We start from the raw sequence: 24,177 nt of genomic DNA, 5'->3' as shown, positions 1-24,177 counted from the left end.
GTGTGCCTGGCTGAGGAATTCTGGGAGTTGAAGTCCACGAGTCATAAGAGGGCCATGTTTGAAGACCCCGGTTACAGGAGATTGCAAAAAGTCCAGATGACATCATTTATTACATGTCGGTAGAATATATCCAAACTTTAATAAGAGCGTCTCAACTAGCGATGAGGCATTTTATTTTGTTGGTTAACAGGCAACAGGGCCGACCTTTGGGCTGTAATATAGATGAAGTGGTTGCTAAACTAATGGCTATAAGTCAAGAACATTGCACCATCACTTGTTTGGATCCGTTCATCTTTTTTAACGATACTTTTTAGAATTAGTTTTATTATATGTGTCCTTATTCATTATTAGATCGTGCTGAGTGCATTTTTATGTATGTATGTATGTATGTATGTATGTATGTATGTATGCAGCCTACAATTGGATATTTTACTGTCTCTGGCCATATGGAAGTAATCAACTGATTTGTTTTGACTGGGCATGTCTAGTCTAATGAAAAGAAGGACTATGAGAGAGATGGTAGCAGTCTTCCAATATTTGAGGGCTCTTACAAAGATGAGGGGGTCAGCTAATTCTCCAATGCACCAAAAGGCAAGAAACAAGGGATGGAAACTAACCGAGGAGAGAAGCAACCTAGAACTAAGGAGAAATTTCCTGACAGAGAGGACAATTGATCAGTGGAACAACCTGCCTCCAGAAGTTGTGGTTGCTCCATCACTGGAGGCTTTCAAAAAGAGACAGGACCATCATTTGTCTAAAATGGTCAAGGGTCTCCTGCTTGAGCAGGGGGTTGGACTAGAAGACCTCCAAGGTCCCTTCCAACTGTGTTATTCCTTGTTCTATGTTTTAAATGCCCCCATCTCTGGTTGTGTTGCCTTGAACTACAAGTTCTAAAGGTGCAGGGTGGACATTTTTTTCCTTCCGTATCTACTTGCTTTTCCTAAAAAAAAATCCAGCAGGCTTTCAAGTGATTCCATGATGGCTCTCCATAACAACGTCAAGGGCTGAAAAAGACTCACTTTTAAGTCAGCCCTGGTTTCTGCTTTCTACTTAGAACAGCGGTTCTCAACCTGTGGGTCGCGACCCCATTTGGGGTCGAACGACCATTTCACGAGGGTCGCCAAACAACACAGTCCGCCATTTTTTCCCCCTTTTCCTTAGCTGTGCTACTCCCTTTTATTCTATTGGCTTTTGAAAGCCAATAGAATAGACTCTCTTGAATAGAGTCTAATTCTATTGGCTTTCAAAAGCCAATAGGAATTGTCCAGGCTGTCTCTGCCCTGCTGAGCCCGCCAAAAGTCCCATTCTGCAAACGGTGCTGCAAATTGTCTGCAGCGAAGGCGAGCTGTCTGGAAGCTTCCACCCCTCCCTGCTGAGCAACTACTAAAAATGTAAGTAAAAGAGGGCCAGGGGTGGGAGGTGGGAGGCCTGCGGGCGCAGGGAGGGTTGCTGGCGTGCATGGGGCCCGGTGGGTGCCTTACCTCCCCAGCCGGTGGTCGCCCTACGCCGTCGCTACCCCTTGCCAGCTACGCTTCGGCCAGCACAGGGGCAGCACCACGCATGCGCGGGGCTCCCGGGCAGGGAAAGTCCTCGACTTACGACTGGTTGGGTAGTCCTCGACTTACGACCGGTTGGGTAGTCCTCGACTTACGACCGGTTGGGGTCGCGGCATTAAAAAGGTTGAGAACCACTGACTTAGAAGATTCCCAGGCAAACTCATCTCATCTGGCTTTCATCCCTCATGTCCTTGGCTGGGTCTTCTTCTCTGTCAGTTTCCTCCCACCTCACAAGGGGTCTGAATGATCTTCAGAAGCTTGGCCAACAGGACTAGCCTTGCAGTATTCATTGCTCTAAAACTGATCTTAGGTATGGAGGTCAAATCCAAATCTGAAGGTCACTGCATAAGCATAAGTGAGTTAGTGAGGGACGACCAACTCCAATTGACAGAAGAGCAGCAGAATCTACGGTTTTGCAGTCAAAATTCCTGCTTGAACAGGAATAGAAAACAAAAAATGTTTGCTTGAATTCTTTGCCTTATAAAGGTCATGAAACAAGAACACGAAGGCACTTAAAATTCCCGGAGATCTCATTTCTGGAATTAAAGCCCAAGGAGCAGAATATGTCCAAGCCCAAATCAGATAATACCAATTGAACCAAGTAGAAAACTAAGGAGAGGTCTTAAATTAATGGAAGGAAGTAGATCTTATTGATTTTAGTGAAAGCTTTTCATAGCTTTGTTGTAAGCAATGCTACAGATCTATTAAGGCATTTGATTTGTCTGCTTACAGCAGTGGTTCTCAACCTTTTTAATGCCACGACCCCCAACCAGTCGTAAGTCGAGGACTACTCAACCGGTCGTAAGTCGAGGACTACTCAACTGGTGCAGCCCCGTTTGCAGAATGGGACTTTTGGTGGGCTCAGCAGGGCAGAGACAGCCTGGACAATTCCTATTGGCTTTTTAAAGCCAATAGAATTAGACTCTATTAAAGAGAGTCTATTCTATTGGCTTTCAAAAGCCAATAGAATAAAAGGGAGTAGCACAGCTAAGGAAAAGGGGGGAAAAAATGGCGGACTGCGTTGTTTGGCGACCCCTGTGAAATGGTCGTTCGACCCCAAATGGGGTCCTGACCCACAGGTTGAGAACCGCTGGCTTACAGTCTTAGTCACAGAAGATAGTACGAGCTAGACTAGAGCAATATCTGTCAATCTCAGGCACTTGAAAAGATGGGTGGTCTACCCATCTTCAAGTGCCAGAGCTTTATGAAACACTGAACCACAGTATTTTTTTCAGAATAAGAGGTATTGTTAAAATGTTGGTGTTATTTTTAAAAAAAAAAAAAACACCCACCACTCTTGCCTAGTTATTTGCATTCAGGGCAAAGAATTAGATGTAGTTCATTTTTGCACTGGACCGTGTCCAGTTAACAACTAAATGTAATTAAATTTGAGACATAATGCAATTAGGAAGTAAACCCCAGTGGACCTAGTGGGGTTTAACATTGGATAAATGAGCAGAATCGTGCCAAATTCAGGAGTTTGTTAATGTGCAGGAGGTCCTTGACTTATGACCACAATTTTACCCCAACATTGGTTAAGTGAGTTTGTCCCTATTTTATGGAGACGCTGCAATGGTCGTGCGTATGCAAAACAGCCGTTAAGTCACTTTTTTCAATGCCGTTGTAACTTCAAAGGTTCACTAAACAAACTGTTGTAAGTTGTAGATTATCTGTTCATCAAAGGGCCCAACATAACCCTTGAAGTTTTGATTTGCAGTGGTTACAAGTTTTTATTAGTTTGTCAACCTCTAAAACACATGAGAATAACGGGGAGGAGGAAGGGAAGAAGAAAAAGAGAGGGAAATGTAGGATAAAAAGGACAAGGAAAAAAAGCATCGACTTCCGATTCTTTTTGGCGCAATAGAATAAAGCAGTGGTGGCGAACCTACGGCAGCGTGCCAGAGACGGTACTCACAGTCCTCTCTATGGGCATGCGTGCCATCGCCCCAGCTCCGCTTCCCCCACAGCCCCCTCCTCACCACCAGCCCCCTGAAGGACAGTCGCCCCCGGGCTTGGCCCACGTGGAGCAGCGCAACCAAGAACATGGCAGCCAGGCAGCAGGGACAGGACTCCGCCCTCGCGCCCCGTCATGCGCAGATGATGCTGCGGGGCGTGGGCAGAGGGCATGGCCGCTATGGCTCTGCAGGGTCCCCTGGGTGATCTGTGACGGGCCGTGGAGGTGGTGGGTGGCCCTGTGGGCAGGCGGGATGGGGGTGGAGCAGGGAGCAGGCAGGCGGGACGGAGTGGAGCGGGGAGCAGGCAGGAGGTGGGGGTGGGTCGGGTGGGGCAAGGGCTGGGGTTGGGGTGGTTTTTGGGCACTCAGTCTCTAAAACAGTGGTTCTCAACCTTTCTAATGCCGCGGCCCCATAATACAGTTCCCCATGTTGTGGTGACCCCCAACCACTTATACATCACCGGGTGCCAGGGGTGTGGCCAAAGAAAAGGGGGGAAAATGGCGGACAGCCTTGTTTGGCGACCCCCGTGAAATGGTCGTTCGACCCCAAATGGGGTCCCGACCCACAGGTTGAGAACCACTGCTCTAAAAGGTTCGCCATCACTGGAATAGAGTAATATACCACCTCATTTTTTTTTACTTTTCCATAATAACATACACTAGCCATTTCCATCACAACAAAACCGTCCAATCAGCAAACCCCAAAATCAAAGTTTCATTTTTTTTTCCACCTCAAGCATAAAGTCCAGAAGCGGTTTCCAGGTCGAAACAAAAGTAATTATGGTTTTTTTCCCCCCTTCAATCAAAGCAGTCAATTTAGCCATCTCTGCTAACTCAAGTCAACTTTTGCAGCTATGTGTCCCTTGTGGGAATCCAAGTATCCTTCCATTTTTGTGCCCGGAATATTTTTGCTGCTGTCAGCACACACAGTACGTAACATCGATATTGGAGCAGGTTTCATATCTAAATGCAGGAGAGTCTTAAATGGATTATAAAGATAAAACCAGAGATTTTTCTATGGGGGCTTAATGGATAGAGAACTTGGCGGGGAAAGAATTTGGAACTTTGATGTATGCATGCTGACATCAACAAGAGGTTCTGATTTGCGTAAGTAGTTTTGTTTCTGATAAAAGGAAAAAAAAATTGGTCTGGGGAGGATGATATTATGGGAACTATCCCGAAAAGACCAGAGTGGAGCAGCCTGCATGGTAATCAAAGAATAGAGAAAAAAAATGATAAGGGGGGAATTCTCCAACCACAGAAGTAAACTGGAGCTTCTAAGAACCGGAATTAAGAGGAAGGAGGAACTGAGAGCGTTAAAGATGGAGGGGAGAAGGGTGGAAGATGAAAAAGGTCCTTCCACCAGCACAAAAGGAGGGGGGAATATATTCTACATCCAAAGAGGGAGCAAGGGGTGAACACGGGCAAATGTGTAGAGCTTTTAATTTTGTAAAGAAGCTGGTGGCAAAAAAAAAAAAAAAATCTTCACGGGCCAAAAAGAGAGAGCTGAAAAAACTTGGAGGAGATAAATAGAAGAAAGAGAGGGAGGAGGATATAGGAGGAGGGAAAGAGAAGGATAGACAGAAGGAGAGGGAGGACGATGGGGTGGAGGAGATAGAAGGAGGAGAAGGAGAAGGAGAAGAGGAGGAGGAGGAGGAGGAGGAGGAGGAGAAGAAGAAGAAGAAGAAGAAGAAGAAGAAGAAGAAGAAGAAGAAGAAGAAGAAGAAGAAGAAGAAGAAGAAGAAGAAGAAGAAGAAGAAGAAGAAGAAGAAGAAGAAGGGGCAGGAGGAGGAGATAGAAGGAGATAGAGAAAAAGAAAGAGAGGGAGAGAGAGAGGAGAGGGGGAAGAGGAGATAGACAGGAAGGAGAAGAGGGAGAGGGAGGAGATGGACAGAATGAGGACGAGGAATGGGAGAAGGAGGAGATGATGATCCAACATTCAACTCCTCCAATGCCCTCAAATGCACATATCTAAAGCTCAAGATTCTCTGAAAGTAGTTACGACAGATAACTTTTTCCTAATTCTCGGCAGTATACCTACTTATCAAGTCTTCCTGAATTTCTCTGAATATATGGAGCAGAGATAAAATACCTCTGGACTGGAAAGATGCAGAATGTAAAGGGGAAAGACAAAATAGCAATAGAAATGTAAATAATTGAATATTTAAGTGCCCTCCAGTCAGGTGAAATTCCTGCCAACTACCTCAGCCTACCTTCATTTCATCCGGGATCAATTGATAGAATTTCCACCCACTGCACAGTTATTTATAGACATCTCCAAATTATTTATACTCCGAAATTTCTGTATTCTTTCCTCTCGTTTTTCTCCCAATGTCCAGCTTTTATAGTTAAATATGATCACTGGAAGAAAACACGGCTTTTAAGATTTCTTCTTCGTGGTCTCTTATAGCTTTGCAACTGAAGATCTCTCTGGGGTTAATATTCCTCCATCCTTTTTCTCAACTCCACTCTATCCAACTTCACTCTCAAGGCCAATAAAACACAACTATCTGCCACCTTTTACTGCTGACCTCTGTGAGTTCACAAGAAGCCATGCTGGCTGAAATTACCTGCGCATCAATTAAACAAAAGCTCTGACAATACACGTCCTTGTTTCATTCCCTTTCTGAGTCTTCTCCTCCGCTTCTGAAAAATTCAGTTCTTACGGCAGTTTCTTTTCTTTATAAAGATTCCTCAGAAGAAGAAGCAAGCCTTCCGCCATGCCTTGTTAGCTTTAATGCGCTGTATTTCTGCTTTGCAGAATTCCGCGTTTCCTTCGGTTTAACACTTTTACTATTCCAACGGTCCATCTACGTGCCTCCTGTTGAAAGGTTGAGCTCCAGCTTACGCCCAGAAATCGTGGGCACGCCATCATTGGAGGTTTTAAAGAAGAGACTGAACATTCACCTGTCTGAGATGGTATAGGTTTTCCTGTTTGATCAGGGGGCTGGACTAGAAGACCTCCAAGGTCCCTTCCAGCTCTATTCTATTCTATTCTATTCTATTCCATTCCATTCCATTCCATATTTTCTATTCTATTCTATTCCATTCCATTCCATTCCATTCTTATTTCTATTCCATTCTATTCTTATTTCTATTCCATTCCATTTCTATTCTATTCTATTCCATTCTATTCCCATTCCATTCCATTCCAATTCCATTCCATTCCTATTCTATTCCATTCTATTCTTATTTCTATTCCATTCTATTCTTATTTCTATTCTTATTTCTATTCCATTCCATTCCATTTCTATTCTATTCCATTCCTATTCCATTCTATTCTTATTTCTATTCTTATTTCTATTCCATTCCATTCCATTTCTATTCTATTCCATTCCTATTCCATTCTATTCTTATTTCTATTCCATTCTATTCTTATTTCTATTCTTATTTCTATTCCATTCCATTCCATTCCATTCCATTTCTATTCTATTCTATTCTATTCTATTCTATTCTATTCTATTCTATTCTATTCTATTCTATTCTATTCTATTCTATTCCATTCCATTCCATTCCATTCCATTTCATTCCTACTCTACTCTACTCTACTCTATTCTCAATAGATTCTATTCTATTCCTTATTCTATTCTCAATAGATTCTATTTCTTATTCTATTCTATTATTGGCTCTGTTGAAGCTTTGGTGTGCTCAGATGGGTTTCTAGATGATTTGTGAAGGTTTATCTTTTGCCCTACAGTAACCAGAGAGGGACATCCCAACTAGGATACCTTATATGGCCCACAAACTTTTTGAAAGGCTTCTGCGGATGGCAGCTTTTGGCCACAGTCTTTTTCCAAATTTGATTTCTGATCTCTCCGAAGCACAGGACGAGAAGCAACGGATGGAAATGAATCAAGGAGAGAAGCAACCTAGAACTAAGGAGAAATTTCCTGACGGTGAGAACAATTAATCAGCGGAACCACCTGCCTCCTGAAGCTGTGGATGCTCCATCAATGGAGGTTTTTTTAAAAGAAGAGATTGGACAACTATTTGTCTGAAATAGTGTAGGGCAGAGGTAGGCAACCTTGGCTCTTTTAAGACTCGTGGACTTCAACTCCCAGAATTCCTGAGCCAGCCTGGCTCAGCTTGGAAACCTCTCCTTTTCCCCTCAGCGTGGCTGGATGAGGAATTCTGGGAGTTGAAGTCCACCAGTCATTAAAGAGCCAGGGTTGCCTACCTCTGGCCTAAGGCCTAGGCCGCTTTCTGACTCGTGGACTTCAACTCCCAGAATTCCTGAGCCAGCATGGCTCAGCTTAGAAACCTCTCCCTTTCCCCTCAGCATGGCTGGCTCAGGAATTCTGGGAGTTGAAGTCCATGAGTCATAAAAGAGCCAAAGTTGCCTACCCCTGTGGTAGGGTCCCCTAGAAGACCTCAAAGTCCCCTCCAACTCTGTTATTCGGTTATTCTTAGGGGAGTTGGCTTTCCTCAAGCCTCTAGAGTCCACCTCTGTCATTTTAATCTTACTTTCAATCGTAATCCTAACAGGAATTCTTTGCAAGGGTCACTCCCAAAGTCATGGACGTTACGGAGTTCTTCCCACCAGGTGATCACCCTCTAGAATGGAGTGGAGTGGAGTAGAGAGAACAGAACAGAACAGAATAGAACAGAACAGAATAAGAGTAGAATGGAATGGAATGGAATGGAATGGAATAGAATAGAAGCTGGAAGGGACCTTGGAGGTCTTCTAGTCCAGCCCCCTGCTCGAGCAGGAGAACCTATATCGTCTCAACAGGTGAATGTCCACTCTTCTTAAAAATCTCCCATGATGGAGTGCCCACGATTTCTGGGGGGGGTAAGCTGTTCCACTGGTTGATTGTCCTCAATGTCAGGAAGTTTCTCCTTAGTTCCAGGTTGCTTCTCTCTTTGGTCAGTTTCCATCCGTTGTTTCTCGTCCTTCCCTCTGGTGCTTTGGTGATCAACCTGACCCCCTCTGCCTTCTGGCAGCCCCTCAGATATTGGAACTCTACTATCATGTCTCCCCTATTTCTTCTTTTCCTTAGACTAGCCAAACCCAAGTCCCGCAGCCGTTCTTCGTATGTTTTGGTCTCCAGGCCTTTGATCATCTTAGTTGCTCTTCTTTGAATTTTTTTTTTCCAAACTCTCTCTAGAAAGGTGGGAACTCAAGAACCTCTTTTCTCTCAGCATTTAAAGTTCAAGACAGACCCCCCCCAGGATAGAATTACCCCATAAAGCTTAAAGATTTCCTGATTTCCACAGAGAGCAAGCTGACTACCTAGATCTTGGCACTCACCCCGACAAGCGCTACCAGGCAGGGCCAATTGGAGATGACACAGGAGACATCACCCAACATCTTGCTTAATCTGCTTCCTGAAATAACCCCCTGTCCCGCCTTCACCCCAAACAGGCTGCATTTGCATAATCATAATTACCATTTTCCCGGCGGGACTTACTCCAGATCATTGCAATTAGTGTTGCTTTGCTATCCCTTTTCGTTTTTTTTTTTTTTGATGTTGTTGTTGTTGTTGTTGTTTTTCATCTGAATGACAGAGGTGGGAATTGTAGGGTGCTCAAGAGTCAGTTTCGGCCAGGGCAGTAAAAAAAACCACAACAACAACAACAACAAGCGCTCACTCAATCAGCCAGGAGGAAGCAGACCTGTGGACTTCCCATCGGGATCGACTTGCCACTTGCTTAGCATGCTGGACTAAAACCCGCAGCTTTCTGGATTGCTTCCCTTGGGAAGGATCCAAGCAGGGGGAGGGAGCTGGTAGTCACCAAGCAGGATGTGCACAAGCAGGTGTGCTAGTGCAATTGCACAGAAGGTGCCCGGGGAGTCCTGACTGTGCCGTCCCAAAGCAGCCAAGACCCCCCCTTGCGGGGGGCAGGGGGGGTGAAGCCCCCTCCTGACCTTTGCATCCTTCCCTCCTCTCTGTGAGGGGACAAAGTAGCCGAGATCCAGTCCTAGGGGATCCTGGAGCCCCTTATTGACCTGTTCGCTCCCCTCCATCCTCTCTGCAAGGGGCAAAGCAGCCAAGCCCCCTTTATAGGGGAGCCCAGAGTCCCTGCATGAAGTTGGCATCCCCCCCATTTTCCTGCAAAGGGGCAAGGCAGCTGAGACCCCCTTCTAGGGGGGCCTGGAGCCCCCTGCTGACCTTTGCATCCTCTCTTACCTCCCTGCAAGGGGGCAAAACAGCCGAAATCCCCTTCTAGAGGGGGCCTGGAGCCCCCCTCCCCTCCTACCTCCCTGCAAGGGGGCAAAGCAGCCGAGACCCGCTTCTAGGGGGGGCCCTGGAGCCCCCTGCTGACCTTTGCATCCCCTCTTACCTCCCTGCAAGGGGGCAAAACAGTCGAAATCCCCTTCTGGGGGGGGGCTGGAGCCCCCTGACCTGCGCCCTCCCCTCCTACCTCCCTGCAAGGGGGCAAAGCAGCCAAGACCCCCTTCTAGGGGGGCCTGGAGCCCCTTGACCTGTGCCCTCCCCTCCTACCTCCCTGCAAGGGGCAAAGCAGCCGAGACCCCCTTCTAGGGGGGCCTGAGACCCCCTTCTAGGGGGGCCCCTTGACCTGTGCCCTCCCCTCCTACCTCCCTGCAAGGGGCAAAGCAGCCGAGACCCCCTTCTAGGGGGGCCCTGGAGCCCCCTGCTGACCTTTGCATCCCGTCCCACCTCCCTGCAAGGTGGGGCAAAGCAGCCGAGACCGAGAGAAGCATGCAGCTCCTTCCTCTCCCCCTGGCAAGCAACGAGCCAGCCCCCCCCCTCTCGCTAGCCACGTCGCCCTCCTCCAAGGACAACCCCCCCCTCCTGGCTTTGCATCCTCCGCGCACGTGCAGCAGCCCCTCCCTCTCCTCCTCCTCCTCCTCCCCCGACGGCAATCGCCCCCCCTCCCCTCCCCCCTCCCAGCTGCAGGGCGGGGGCACTCACCGGTTCTTCGCTGGCGGGCGAGGGGCTGTAGGAGCCCGGGGTCCCCCCCCCCCCCCAGCCAGCCTCTGCAGAGCCGGGAAGGAGCAGCGCGCGCCGGGCAATTGCTACCGAGCTGGCGGATGGGGGGGGCGGGCAGCGCGCGCTCCCGAGGCGGGGGAGGGAGGGAGAGAGGGAGGGGGGGAGGAAAAGCGGCCGCAGCAACAGCAGCAGCAACAGCGCGCCGCCGTGGAAAGATCGCCCCGCCCCCTTTCTCCTCCCCTCCTCAAGTGGGCGGGGCGGAACGCGGGCCGCGCGGCGCTCGAAAAGCCTCACGCGGGGCGAAGTGCGCCTACCTGATTGGGCGAGAGAAATTCGTGGACGAGAGAAGGGGGCGCGGCCTACAGCGCTTGGCTGGGCTGGCTTGATGGACGGGCGGGAGGGCGGGTGAGATCCCGTGCGGCAAACGCATCCAAAGGGAAATGACAGCTCCGGCGAGGGCGGGGCGGGGAGGGAGGGACTGGAAGGGAAACGATGCTGATAGGCGGCTGGGCTGCCGAATAGGGAGGAAGGGAGGAGCCGGGCGGGATGACAGACAGCTCCGCCGGCTGATGGGAGCGCCGAGGGAGAGCGGAGCGGCCTATGGGGAGGCGCCGCTTCGCGATGCGGGCCTCTCCGTCTCCTCCTTCGCGCTGACGAGGCGGGCCCGGCAGGCCTGGCTGCGGCGGCGTCCTAGAGCGGCGTCGGGTGGCGGCCGCCCATGGGGTCCTGAGGCGGGTGAGTAGCGGCCCTCCGGCCTCCATGCGGGCGGGCCCTTTGGGGAGGCCCAGACTGGCTCTGCCCGCTCGGGAGACCCGGCCGGAGCGGGCCGAGAAGGCCCGGCCGGGCTCCTCAGGGCGGCCGAGGCTACCTGGTTGGGAAGGCGGCTTGGAGGGGGGGGGGCGAGGCCGGCCTTGAGGCGGGTAAAGCGGGAGGAGGAGGATTAAAGGCCCCCGCTGGAACGGCGGTCCCTCGCCGCAGCAGTGTCGAGCCCGACCTCGGTTGGGGGACGGGGAGGAGGAGGAGGAGGAGAGGCGGGCTCGGCTTCTTCCAGGCTGTGCTGGGCCTGGAGGGGGAGTGGGGGGGGGTTCCCCCCAGGATAGAGCTGCGTCGTGCGAGGGGGGGGGGATTTGTACCCTTTTGCCCCTGCGACTCTGGAGTCCCTTTTCAGCCTTAAGCAAACTGCCCAGCCCTCCCAGGAGCCCTGGTGATGTTCCCTAGTTGGGTCATGAAAGGTCTGCCAGGAAACCAGCCCAGAGATTGCTTTCTCTTCTTCCTCCTCCTCCTCTCCACAAGCCCCACTCCCTTCATGCACTGATGATGTTCCCTAGTTGGGTCCTGAAAGGTCTGCCAGGAAACCGGCAAGCTCAGGGAACACCTTGGTTTCCCTCTTCCTCCTCCTCCACCACCAGCCCTACTCCCTCCAAGCAGTGATGATGTTACCTAATTGGGTCATGAAACGTCTGGAAGGAAACAGTCAAGGTCAGAGAACACCAAGGACTCCTTGGTCTTCCTCCTCTCCACAAACCCCACTCCCTCCAAGCTCTGATGTTCCCTAACTGGGTAGTGCACCATCTGCCAGAAAACCACTAAGCGCAGAGAGCACCAAGGACTCCTTGGTCTTCCTCCTCCTTCTCTTCCTCCTCCTCCTCCTCCAACCCTACACCCTCCAAAGCAGTGATGATGTTAGCTAATTGGGTCATGAAATGTCTGCAAGAAAACAGTCAAGGTCAGAGAACACCAAGGACTCCTTGGTTGTCCTCCACCACCACTACAAACCCCACCCCCTTCATGCACTGATGATGCTCCCTAGTTGGGTCCAGAAAGGTCTGCAAGGAAGTCAGCAAGCTCAGAGAGCACCAAGGACTCCTTGGTTTTCCTCCTCCACCACCCCCAGCCCTACTCCCTCCAAGCAGCGATGATGTTACCTAATTGGGTCATGAAACATCTGCAAGGAAACAGTCAAGGGCCAGAGAACACCAAGGTCTCCTTGGTCCTCCTCCTCTCCGTAAACCACACTCCCTCCAAGCTCTGATGTTCTTTAATTTGGGTAGTGCAACATCTGCAAGGAAACCAGCAAGCTCAGAGAGCCCCCAGGGCTCCTTGATCTTACTCCTCTCCTTCCTCCTGCCCACAATCCCTACTCCCTCCAAGCACTGATGATGTTCCCTAGTTGGGTCATGAAACATCTGCCAAGAAAACCACCAAGCTCAGAGAGCACCCAGGGCTCCTTGGTCTTCCTCCTCCTCCTCCTCCTCCTCTTTCTCCTTCTCCTCCACTCTGCAAACATCCCTCCCTTGTAACACTGATGATGTTACCTAGTTGGGTCATGAAATGTCTGCAAGAAAACCACCCAGCTCAGAGATCAGCAAGGACCCCGTAGTTCTCCTCCTCCCTCTCCCACCTCCTCCCCCTCCCTTCCTTCTCTTCTTCCTCCTCCTCCTTCTCCACTCTGCAAAGATCCCTCCCTTGTAGCAATGATGATGTTACCTAGTTGGGTCATGAAATGTCTGCAAGAAAACCACCCAGCTCAGAGATCAGCAAGGACCCCGTAGTTCTCCTCCTCCCTCTCCCACCTCCTCCCCCTCCCTTCCTTCTCTTCTTCCTCCTCCTCCTTCTCCACTCTGCAAAGATCCCTCCCTTGTAGCAATGATGATGTTACCTAGTTGGGTCATGAAATGTCTGCAAGAAAACCACCCAGCTCAGAGATCAGCAAGGACCCCGTAGTTCTCCTCCTCCCTCTCCCACCTCCTCCCCCTCCCTTCTTTCTCTTCTTCCTCCTCCTCCTTCTCCACTCTGCAAAGATCCCTCCCTTGTAGCACTGATGATGTTATCTAGTTAAGTCATGAAACGTCTGCAAGAAAACAGCCAAGTGCAGAGAGCAGCAAGGACCCCCTCAAAATGCCTAGAATGGGCCAGGTGCTTGGAAAGTTGTTTTTGTGTTTGCTTGTTGGAAATCTGTTACCGAGAAGTAGCAGCTAAGAACTCTAGTGGGGGGTAATAATACTTCGGTAGGATCCTGGCGTTTTGTTGCGTGCTGTGTAATCTATAGCAGGGCTTTTCAACCTTTTCACCCATTGTACCACTTTTAGGATATGGCAACATCCGAGGACCACCAGTCGCCTAGCAAGGGGTCAAAAACTTGACCCCCCCAAAAAAAAAGGAAAGGAAAAAAGTGATGATGTATAGGTAGTCCTCGGCTTACAACAGTTCGCTTAGTGACTGTTCGAAGTTACAATGGCACTGAAAAAAGTGTCCCCAAGCCACAGCCGAGCAAGACACCTGCCTGCCCACCCGGCCGTGCTCTTCCTCCTGTCTGAGGTTTTCATTGTTGTGAGCATTTCTGTTGAGGATTGGCAGTGGGGGGGGGGATGGGGGGTGTTTGGTTTTTATTCCCCCCGTCTGCTGGGTGGTTGCAGCAGGTTTTGGTCGCTTCACATGACTCTGGGACACTGTGGCCGTCATAAATATGAATCAGTTGCCAAGCATCTGGATGTAAATCACAAGACCCTGGAGAGGCTGCAACATTCCAGCTGATGGGCGCTTCTTCTGGGCTCTGCAGAAGCACCAGGATCAACGCCGAGCTCCAGGTGGAGCCTGACGCTGATCCTGGCGCTTCCGCTAAGCCCTGACAGCCCCGAAGAAGTGTTGATCATCTGGAAAACGGCACTGATCCTGGGGCTTCCGCTGAGCCCTGACAGCCCTGCAGCTCCAGCCGTCTCTCGCTCAGGCTTGTGCGGTGCTGCTACTGGTTCAGCTCATTTCCTTCCCCCGCTACCACTTTTCTAGGACGCTCGCGTACCACCTGCCAGGTGCCAATGTACCACAGGTGGCACCCGTACCATTGGTTGAAAAGCCTTGATCTATAGATACCAGGTAGTCTTCAACTTAAAACAGCCGCAATTGAGCCCAACGTTTCTGTTGCTAAGCAAGGCATTTGTTAAGTGAGCTTTGCCCCATTTTATGACCTTTCTTGCCACAGTTAAGTGAATCACCAGTCAAGTTAGTAGCGCGGTTGTTAAGTGAATCTGGCTTCCCCCATTGACTTTGCTTGCTATAGAACAGGGGTTCTCAACCTTGGCAACTTTAAGACTTGTGGACTTGTGGAAGTCCACAAGTCATAAAGTTGCCAAGGTTGAGAACCCCTGCTATAGAAAGTTGCAAGAGGGGATCACATCATCCCGGGACACTGCAACCGACCGTCATAAATAAATTAGCAAATTCTGATCTCAGGACCTGCAAGTCTTAAACGTGAAAACCTGGCATGCCACGTTTTTCAGTGCTGTTATAACTTTGGTCAGTAAGTGAACTGTTGCAAGTCAAGGACTTCCTGCATACATAAGTTTAGCAACTCCATTAAGTTAATGATGGATGTAAGCACCTTTGTTGCAGACACTGCTCTACTTACCTTTAAGAGAAGCACAGCATAGGAGCTAAGTCAACCCCTTTTTTCAATTACTTGGGCTTGAGGTATTTATATTTCTTATCTTTGATAACAGCTTTTTAGAATGCCAGGGTGTTTTATCAACTGGAAAACCTGGGAAAAGGAGGGCAGAGGGAAACTTCTCCCACAGCCCTAAATCCAATAAAGCATAGATATATTTATTTATAAGTTCTCCAGCTAATGAGATACAGAACTTTTTCATTGTCTCCCATCAGGGCCGTGCTATTTTTAATGATCACACCAATATTCTCCAGAACAGAATAGAGAACTAGATGATGATAAAAAATATATATATATTTGATTGCTGATGAGTGCCAAAATTGAAGAGGTCCAATATTGTTAGGCAGCTGAATAACAGCTACAAGCAAGGTCTCTCTGATCACTCTGCTCAGCTCAAAGTACAGCTATTCACACTTAGAAAGCTGAGTTTTGTAAAATTAGGGCTAATCTGCTGGTACTAGAGATTAGTTTAGGTGAGGTTATCAGAGTTTTTAAGTTGGAATTTTAATCTCACCTTTATTACTTTATAGGTTACTGAAAGTTGCAAACGTGCCTAACAGTCTTTCCTTCTCTCAAGTTTCCCCACAACAAAAATCATGTGAGATGGGTTGAGCCAAAGTCACCCACCTGGCTTTCATGCCTCAGGTGAGACTAAAGCAGGGGTCTTCCAATTTGGCCCTTTTATGCCTTGTGGACTTCAACTCCCAGAATTCCTCAGCCAAGCACGCTGGCTGAGGAATTCTGGGAGTTGAAGTCCACAAGTCATAAAAGGGTCAAGTTGATAAAGACCCCTGGACATCTTCTGCTTTCTAGTCTAATGCCTTAACCACTATACCTATCTGCCCTCCTCCGCCAAATTTCCAGCGTGGCTGTCCCTCAAGGAAATTGTTTATTACAATAATCTGCAGTGCAAGGCCAAATGAATTAAATGAAACAAGTAGAATGAATTAAATGAAACAAGTAGAATTTCCTGTTGTTTTATAGAACTCGTCAAAGCAAACATTCTCAGTTCACAATGTTCACTGTTGGGTTTTTTTTTTTTTTTTTTTTTTTTTGAAAAATAACAAAAGCTTTATGGATGGGCATGAGTGGGGTGTCTTTTACCCATCGTCCTATTTTTTTTTTTCTTTCCTTTATTCTAGGGCGTATATTTTTCTGTTCCGGTTCCTGACCTACCAAGGCTGTTTAAATGAGAATGTCGTTGGCCCAGAGGGTGCTACTCACATGGCTCTTCACCTTACTGTTCCTGATCATGTTGGTGTTAAAGCTGGATGAAAAGGCACCATGGAACTGGTTCCTCATATTCATTCCTGTTTGGATCTTTGACACAATTCTTCTCGTGATGATCATTGTGAAAATGGCTCGCCGTTGTAAGTCTGGCTATGATCCTCGCAACGGTTCTCAGAACCTCAAGAAGAAAGCGTGGTACCTCGCAGCCATGCTGCTAAAGCTGGCCTTCTGTCTTGCTCTCTGCGCAAAACTGGAACAATTTACCGCAATGAAACTTTCTTACGTCTTTATTCCCCTCTGGATTCTGCTAATTGGAGGGATGATCGAACTCGGCTATAATATTTTCTACGTAAGAAGGGACTAAACTATTTTTTTTTTCACGCTCCTGAGCAATGCTGCTACGAGGTTACTTCCTCTAAAGGGATTATTTAAAATATATATATACTTCCAAGCTGTTGGATGCGGTTCCTCAGCGCGTGAAGCAGAGCTATCCGATCGGCATGTACATACTGTAAATAAAACAATCTCATGTTTTCTGTGGTTTTCTACATTTCACGTTTCTTCTGTCTGAAGTGACTAAGCGATTAAGTCGTGGTGCCCACGTTTGCCATTACACAACAGCATACCAGAACTCTTTTAGTATTTTTGCGATCACTTCAGCCGTTAAACTCAAATCACCATCTTTCCAATGAGTACACTTCCAGAATCCCCTGGCAACACACGTTAATAATGCTGGTAATTAAATCCGCGCATGTTCAGGGCATCCAGATTGTAGAAGGCAGTTTTAAAAAAAGTCAGAGGTGAACGAATTCTTGCGCGTAATCAAAAGGTAGAAGTAAAAAGAATGTAGGATAAAAAGGGAAAGACAAAGAAAAGCTGCTGACCCTTTTGGTACAGTAGAACAGTGGTTCTCCACCTGTGGGTCGGGACCCCATTTGGGGTCGAACGACCATTTCACGGGGGTCGCCAAACAACGCAGTCCGCCATTTTTCCCCCCTTTCCTTAGCTGTGCTACTCCCTTTTATTCTATTGGCTTTTGAAAGCCAATAGAGTAGACTCTCTTGAATAGAGTCTAATTCTATTGGCTTTCAAAAGCCAATAGGGATTGTCCAGGCTGTCTCTGCCCTGCTGAGCCCGCCAAAAGTCCCATTCTGCAAACGGTGCTGCACCAGTTGAGTAGTCCTCGACTTACGACCAGTTGGGGGGTCACGGCATTAAAAAGGTTGAGAACCACTGCAGTAGAATAAGGCAATTACATACAGCCTCAACTTTTTAAAGGTAAAGGTTTCCCAGCTGGGTCAGGTCTGACTGTAGGAGCGAGCATGGCTATACACCAAAAAGGACACAGGACCCTTCCCATCGAAGTGGTACCTATGAATCCATTCACACTTGCATGCTTTTGGACTGCTAGATGGAGAGGAACAATCAACCAACTCTATAATAAAACAGCTGACACTAGCAAGAGCATTAGGTACCAAGCACTTCTCCAGATAATGAAAGACTGACAATGTGGAATTTGTCTCCTACTGTGAACATTTTGGTTTGCTCTTTCCAATACGGCAATGTTTCCCAAACTTAAGGCATGAGGACTTCAACTCCCAGAATTCCACAGCCAACAACGCTGACTGTGGAATTCTGGGAGTTGAAGTCCACATGCCTTAAAATTGTCAAGTTTGGGAAACACTGCAATACGGGATGGGCTTTATACTGCTACTAGATAACCAAGCTATTGAGGAGGCTACATACAGTTGCTTTGGAAAGATGACTCCTCAGCTGTGTTTGCACAAACATACTGAACTAGGTCAAGGTAGAGATAAGCGTGTAGCTTGAAACAAACAAATAATCAGTTCCAGGGCTGATTTAAGCCTTTCCCAGCTATGCCACGCAAACTGTCAAATTATTTAACAGCCCCTTCCCACTTCCCAGATGGAAACAGCATTCTGGGGAAGCTTTATGACAAGCTTTTCAGTGTTATCAGCTTCCATTTTATTTGCCTTGCAACCACAGGGTGGGAAAAGGGGCCAAAAAAAAAAAAAAAGTGAAGAGCAGGTGTTCGTGTCTTCCAGCGAAAAGAGCTACCACGGGAGTCTTCAAACTTGGCAACTTGTAAGACTTGTGGACTTCAACTCCCAGAATTCCTCAGCCAGCCCTGGCTGGCTGAGGAATTCTGGGAGTTGAAGTCTACAAGTCTTACAAGTTGCCACATTTGAAGACCCCCTGAGCTAGCAGAAATGATATCCTTCAAGCCTTGTTGGCAGGAGCTGAAAAAAACTGGGGGGGGGGACAAAATGCCTGTGCACAACTCATGACTGTACATTGTGGCGCCAGGGAAGTTGATAACACATCATCTGAAACAGGCTTCCTACAGCAGCCGGCAGTTCCTCATTTAGTAACCCACATACTTACAGAGAGTTTCTGTAACACAACTGAATACAATTGAAACTGATTTACACAAGCATTAGTTAATAATTAGTAAATAATTCAGGGCTGGGGTCTTCAGAGAGCAAAATGGAAAGCGGTCCAATGACAATTTTTTTTTAATGTCCGTTTGAAAGCAGTAAAATGATTCAAGTATAGAAAAATTATAAAAGTGTACCGCATTGGGCACTGTAGGACTTCGAAGTCACTTAAAAAAACCCCGAATTACAGGATGATCTGGAAGAGAATGTGAAAGATTTTACAGCTAAATAGATCTAAATGATCTGAGCAGAATACAGGTGTCTTAGCATATGATGTGCACAGACATCTGTAGATTTCACCATTGTACTTAGATCGTTCTGCTTTCCAAACCACGTCTGTAATCTTCCTTTCTCAACAAGTTGTTTTAAAAAGTAAATTCAGTATTAAATAATCTCAGAAGCGCCCGATCACCAATGCTCAGTTTTTGCACACTGTGGCACCACAATCTTTGGAAACTGGAAGCCAAACTTACAATGCAGTCCCCACTTACCAAGGATTTATACTTAGTTGTAGGTGTTTCAATTATACCCCTCCATTTAAGACAAAGATGATTAGGGGACTGGAGGCTAAAACATATAAGGAACGGTTGCTAGAATTGGGTATGTCTAGTTTAACGAAGAGAAGGACAAGGGGGGACATGATAGCAGTATTCCAATATCTCAGGGGCTGCCATAAAGAAGAGGGAATTAAGCTATTTTCCAAAGCACCTGAAGGCAGGACAAGAAGCAACGGGTGGAAACTAATCAAGGAGAGAAGCAACCTAGAACTAAGGAGAAACTTCCTGACAGTGAGAACAATTAATCAGTGGAACAGCCTGCCTCCAGAAGCAGTAAATGCTCCAACACTGGAAGTTTTTAAGAAGAGACTGGACAATCATTTGTCCGAAATGGTGTAGGGTTTCCTGCCTGAGCAGGGGGTTGGACTAGATGACCTCCAAGGTCCCTTCCAACTTTACTACTATTACTATTACTAAGGTATTGATTTAACAGCTAAACAGCTTATGTAATGTAAGATATAAGATATAATAATGGGAATGACTCAGCAGGGTCTGTATCTCTTCAAGAGCCTTTGTATAAGTTATTGGACAGTATAAAAGGATAATAAAAACCAGTTTGTCCCTATACATAATAGGGTTTCAAACAGGGAACAAGAAACATCGCCTTTCTCATTTCCTCTATAACAGTGGTGGCGAACCTATGGCACGGGTGCCAAAGGCGGCACTCAGAGCCCTCTCTGTGGTTACACGCGGCATGCCCTGGAGATGGCAACCGTCCCTCTTCAACCAGCTGGCCGCTAACTCACCGAGGTCCCACGTGGCTGGATGCATCCCAGCAAGGCTGGTTTCCCTCCCCCCCCATCCGGTTTCCCTCCCCCCCCCATCCCGTCCCTCCTGGCCTCGCATGCTGTCCTTTTCCCAGGCACGACCCATTGCATTGCCTCCTCAGCTGTCGGCCGGCCATCCAGCTCAGAGGTGGCTTCTCTGAACTGCTGGGGGTGGGCTGTGAAGCCCCTGAGAGCACCAGTCAAGGGGCCAGCAGGCTGTGGCTGCTGACGGGCATCGTCAGCCCCCATGCACTCACTGGCCTCTGTGTGCGGGAGCCAATGAGCCTCTTGCCCACCGCCCCACCTGCCAGAGACCTCCCTGGATCTCCCCCAACCCTGCCCAGCCCCGACAGGCGTCCCTCCCCACAAGCAACATCGAGGTGACTACGGCCACCTTGCCCACACCCACCCAGTGGGCCACGCCCACCTGGCACCCAGCAATAAATAAGTGGATTTTGGGTTGCACTTTGGGCACTCAGTCTCTAAAAGGTTTGCCATCACTGCTCTATAATAATCTGAGGATCTTTCATTCTTGCCATTAGGAAAATAATTACCCTGCAGGTGAGCCAAGCCTTAGCTACTCCATCCAGTCAAGCTGACGTCACTCTAATGTTTGTGCTACTCCCAAATTTTGCTTTTCAAATTAAAAATAAAAATGAGAATATTGGTTACTGGACAGCTAGGAGGCCATAAAATGTTCTTTATAAACCATTCAGCCGAGCAGAGCGGATAGATATTTTCAGGCTATTAACAAAGGGAGTTCACAATTAAGAAAATGCCAAAGGGGTGGATAAAATGGCTGGCCACAGGAATTTGGGAGCAGGCAATCTTAGAAAGGCCGGTGCACTATTCAAAGAGAAGGTGTGCTGCAGATGCCCAATCTGTGGAAGAGTTCACTTTTAAGTCAGCACTGAGAAATGCAACCGCTGAGAAAAAGAGCTACCAACATCCTGCAGAGAGAGGAGACAGAACTAAATTCCAGGAAAGGGGTATTAGTAACACCACTGCCTCAGTTGACCCTCTGCAATCCAAGGAGCCGTTTTCCTTGGCCCAAATGCAACAGGAAAAGGCCGCCATCTGCTGGTCTGCTGATCACCTAAGACGGGTATCCAACCTTGCAACTTTTTGTGGACTTCCAATTGTCAGAACTGCCAGAGTTCAGTCTGACTGGCTGGGGAATCCTGGGAGTTGAAGTCCACAGGTCTTCAAGCTGCCACCGTTGGGTACCTCGAAATCTCAGATGTTGCTGGGTTCTAAGCCCTGATAATTGGGACATCTAGCTCTCAGCTGGAGAGTACCAGGAACGCACCTCAAATGTACTCCATTGTCAAAATACAGGTAGCTCCCAGGAGCAGGAAAACCACCTCCATGGATCCTGACAGCATTTACTCGTTGCCTTATGCCAGGGTTTATAAACCACAACTGGCTTCGCATCTCAAGCGGGGCTAAAACAAAACCATGTTGTGACTTCACCAGTTCTGCTTATTAGAAGGTGCACGCAACAGGTGCTGAACCCCAATCAAGGCTATCCAAAACCTGGAACATTTGCTTAAAAACTAATCTACGGTAGTTGCCAAAATTGTGAAAACCTTTTGGGGAAAGTGTACAGTAGAAATGCCACTTTTGGTTAAGTTTCCACCCATTTTTCTTCTCATTTCTTTATAACTGTAGCCTTGTTCGCTTAATAATACTATTTTACATCGCTTTCTGGGTGACCAGTCAACTCTTTGCACCATGACTTTAATTTTATTGCGTTTCGCAAGCTCACTCAATGAAAGAACACAAAAAAACCCAACCAACTTGATAGCCATCACATAACACCCTGACACATGTCCTCCTCTCAGCTTCAATGCAGGACATCAATAACCAGATCCTACTGTGATCCGATTGGCTCACTGCCAAAACAAGGTGACACCCGATTGGCTCTCTAAACACTCATGCTCATTGGCTACAATCAGATGAAGGAAAGCTACCGGATATCAACCTAAGCAAGTTGTGTTTTCTTTTTCTGGTTATTGGGCTATAACTTTTCATAGAATATAGATAATTGAACAAACGTTGTTGCATTACATTCTTGATTACATTATCTTTCCATTGATATATAATTTTATGGTACTATTCCCAAAAAGAAAGCGGTGTTATTAGCCATCAAACCTCAAAAATACACTTTTCCCAAAAGTTTCCACAATTTTGGCCATTACTGTAGTGGGATGCAGTAGGCGATGTCTCGGCCCCTTATTTACCTCTTGTCTTCTACAGGGTCTGCAAGCAATACGCTCACCGATCTTCTCCAACTCTTTCTCTCCTTAGCTCTAACCATTTTTACCACACGTGCATACAGACGCCCTTCTGAGTTAGCACAGGTTTATGGGTCTGGGAGTGTTGATCTGCAGTAAAGGACTCCCAACCCAAAGCCGTACTTGCACCCCAACCCATTCTGAGTGAAAACGGGTTAGGTGACTGCCAACATGGTTTAACTAGAATTCCAAAGTAGCCAGCCAGACATGTTACTACCGGTATTATCACAGCATACAAGGATGGAGGGACAGCATTAAATAACCGTCTAAGCCAGTGGTTCTCAACCTGTGGGTCGGGACCCCATTTGGGGTCGAACGACCATTTCACGGGGGTCGCCAAACAACGCAGTCCGCCATTTTTTTCCCCCTTTTCCTTAGCTGTGCTACTCCCTTTTATTCTATTGGCTTTGGAAAGCCAATAGAATAGACTCTCTTGAATAAAGTCTAATCCTATTGGCTTTCAAAAGCCAACAGGAATTGTCCAGGCTGTCTCTGCCCTGCTGAGCTCGCCAAAAGTCCCATTCTGCAAACGGTGCTGCACCAGTTGAGTAGTCCTCGACTTGCGACCGGTTGAGTAGTCCTCGACTTACGACCGGTTGGGGGGTCGCGGCATTAAAAAGGTTGAGAACCACTGGTCTAAGCCAGGGACTGCTTGTTAGACGTCAGTATGTAGAATTAGCATAGGAAGAACGAGACTTTACTTCATTCAAGATACCATGGGCGTGAAACCTCAGGGCCATAAAGCCAACTCAGGAAGCAATTTAAGATTCAGGAATGAGATTCTGACTCTTTATTAGGATGGCTAAAGAAGCCATCCTAAAGAAACCAATCTGTTGACATTAGTGGACTCAATGGAGGCTTATTTCTAAATTCCTGTCAAACTATTACATCTGAAATTCTCACCTGAAATTCTCACCAAGAAGTTCTCTTTCAATCTGGCGGCGTAGTGTGTGTGTGTGTGTGTGTGTGTGTGTGTGTATATATATATATATATATATATATATATATATATATATATATATATATATATATATATATATATATATATTCGGAAAACCTTTTGACTGGGATCACATTGATGGACAGGGCCACCATCTAGAAAAGCAAGGATTCATAATGAATTAGGTCAAGATCTCAGATGTTGCCTCCGGAAGGCCTGACTAAAATAATCTTTACCTGTGTATCAATCACAACAGATAAATAGATACAGAGAAAAGGTCAAGAAATTTGAAATCAATGTATTAAAGAGTTATAAAGTTGGTATGGACCCAGACTGTGATCACAATCATAAACCTAGCCCTGCAGACTTTACACCCAATTTCTTCTTAGCGTTCACAATGACTTCCTCAACAGAAAATGTGCCTGGCTAAAAATACTCCACGAACTGGTCCAATCATGAAAATGAAGGCTGATATTGATATATCATTAAAAAAAAACACTACTTAGAGATCTGGTCAGAGATAACCAGAATATTATGAACATCAGCTCGTAGGATTGGGAAACCATTTTTGGAGATGATCAGTCCAGAATCATAGTCCCAATACGACACTTCCCTTAGACATAGACAACTTCATAATAGCTTCATAATGAAGCCACATTTCATAGCAGAATATATAAACATATCGGCAAACATGGAAGCCGCAGAGACAATGGACCTTAAAACCCCCAAATTCCAACAAATTCAGAGAAACGGCCCCCTCTTCCGAGCTGCTCCGTTGACGAAGGTCAACCAATGGATCTAGCACTACTTCGTCGTCCTTGAAGATAGCAGAACCATGGCAACAGACAACAGCATCACGCTGGCCCCACGATTGTTTGCCAGGATGGTCCATGGGACAGCTGAGCATTCAGCTCATCCCAATTATCCCTTATTCATTCTGGAGACACTAGGTCCTTCAAACTGGAGATGAGCAAGGAAGGCCTCTCTAGGTCCAAGGCTACTTATATTATCCAGAGAGAGAGAGACTGACTTTCAACTGGGCACCTCGAAATTATATGGGAGGGAATAACTCCTTGAGCA

At 47.3% G+C, this 24,177-nt stretch overlaps 2 protein-coding genes across 4 annotated transcripts in view; one reads left to right on the top strand and one right to left on the bottom strand.

The window, feature by feature from the left end:
- PHTF2 (putative homeodomain transcription factor 2) overlaps nucleotides 1-10,510 on the bottom strand; it is a 76,146-nt gene extending 65,636 nt beyond the window's left edge. The window contains exon 1 of one of the 2 annotated variants that reach the window (XR_005558011.1): nucleotides 10,389-10,510. The gene's annotated coding sequence lies outside the window, so the exon portion shown is untranslated. The remainder of the gene's footprint in view (nucleotides 1-10,388) is intronic. The other variant, XM_039354515.1, reaches the window with a different exon arrangement.
- A 497-nt stretch (nucleotides 10,511-11,007) lies between these two features.
- On the top strand, nucleotides 11,008-16,627 carry TMEM60 (transmembrane protein 60). 2 transcript variants are annotated; one of them, XM_039354506.1, is made up of 3 exons: nucleotides 11,074-11,141; nucleotides 15,378-15,492; nucleotides 15,990-16,627. In XM_039354506.1, the coding sequence occupies exon 3, from the start codon at nucleotides 16,037-16,039 to the stop codon at nucleotides 16,439-16,441; it is 405 nt and encodes a 134-aa protein (XP_039210440.1). In that variant the 5' UTR covers nucleotides 11,074-11,141; nucleotides 15,378-15,492; nucleotides 15,990-16,036; the 3' UTR covers nucleotides 16,442-16,627. The 2 variants fall into 2 exon arrangements, with proteins under 2 accessions (XP_039210439.1, XP_039210440.1); XM_039354505.1 differs by lacking the exon at nucleotides 15,378-15,492 and having other exon boundaries at nucleotides 11,008-11,141.
- The last annotated feature ends 7,550 nt before the right edge of the window (nucleotides 16,628-24,177 follow it).

The sequence above is a fragment of the Crotalus tigris genome, unplaced genomic scaffold (assembly GCF_016545835.1).
Source record: "Crotalus tigris isolate CLP2741 ecotype Arizona unplaced genomic scaffold, ASM1654583v1 scf7180000018553.2237530, whole genome shotgun sequence".
In the NCBI taxonomy this organism is placed as follows: Eukaryota; Metazoa; Chordata; class Lepidosauria; order Squamata; family Viperidae; genus Crotalus; species Crotalus tigris.
Note: the sequence above shows the minus strand (reverse complement) of the source record. Positions and strands in the feature narration are given on the sequence as shown.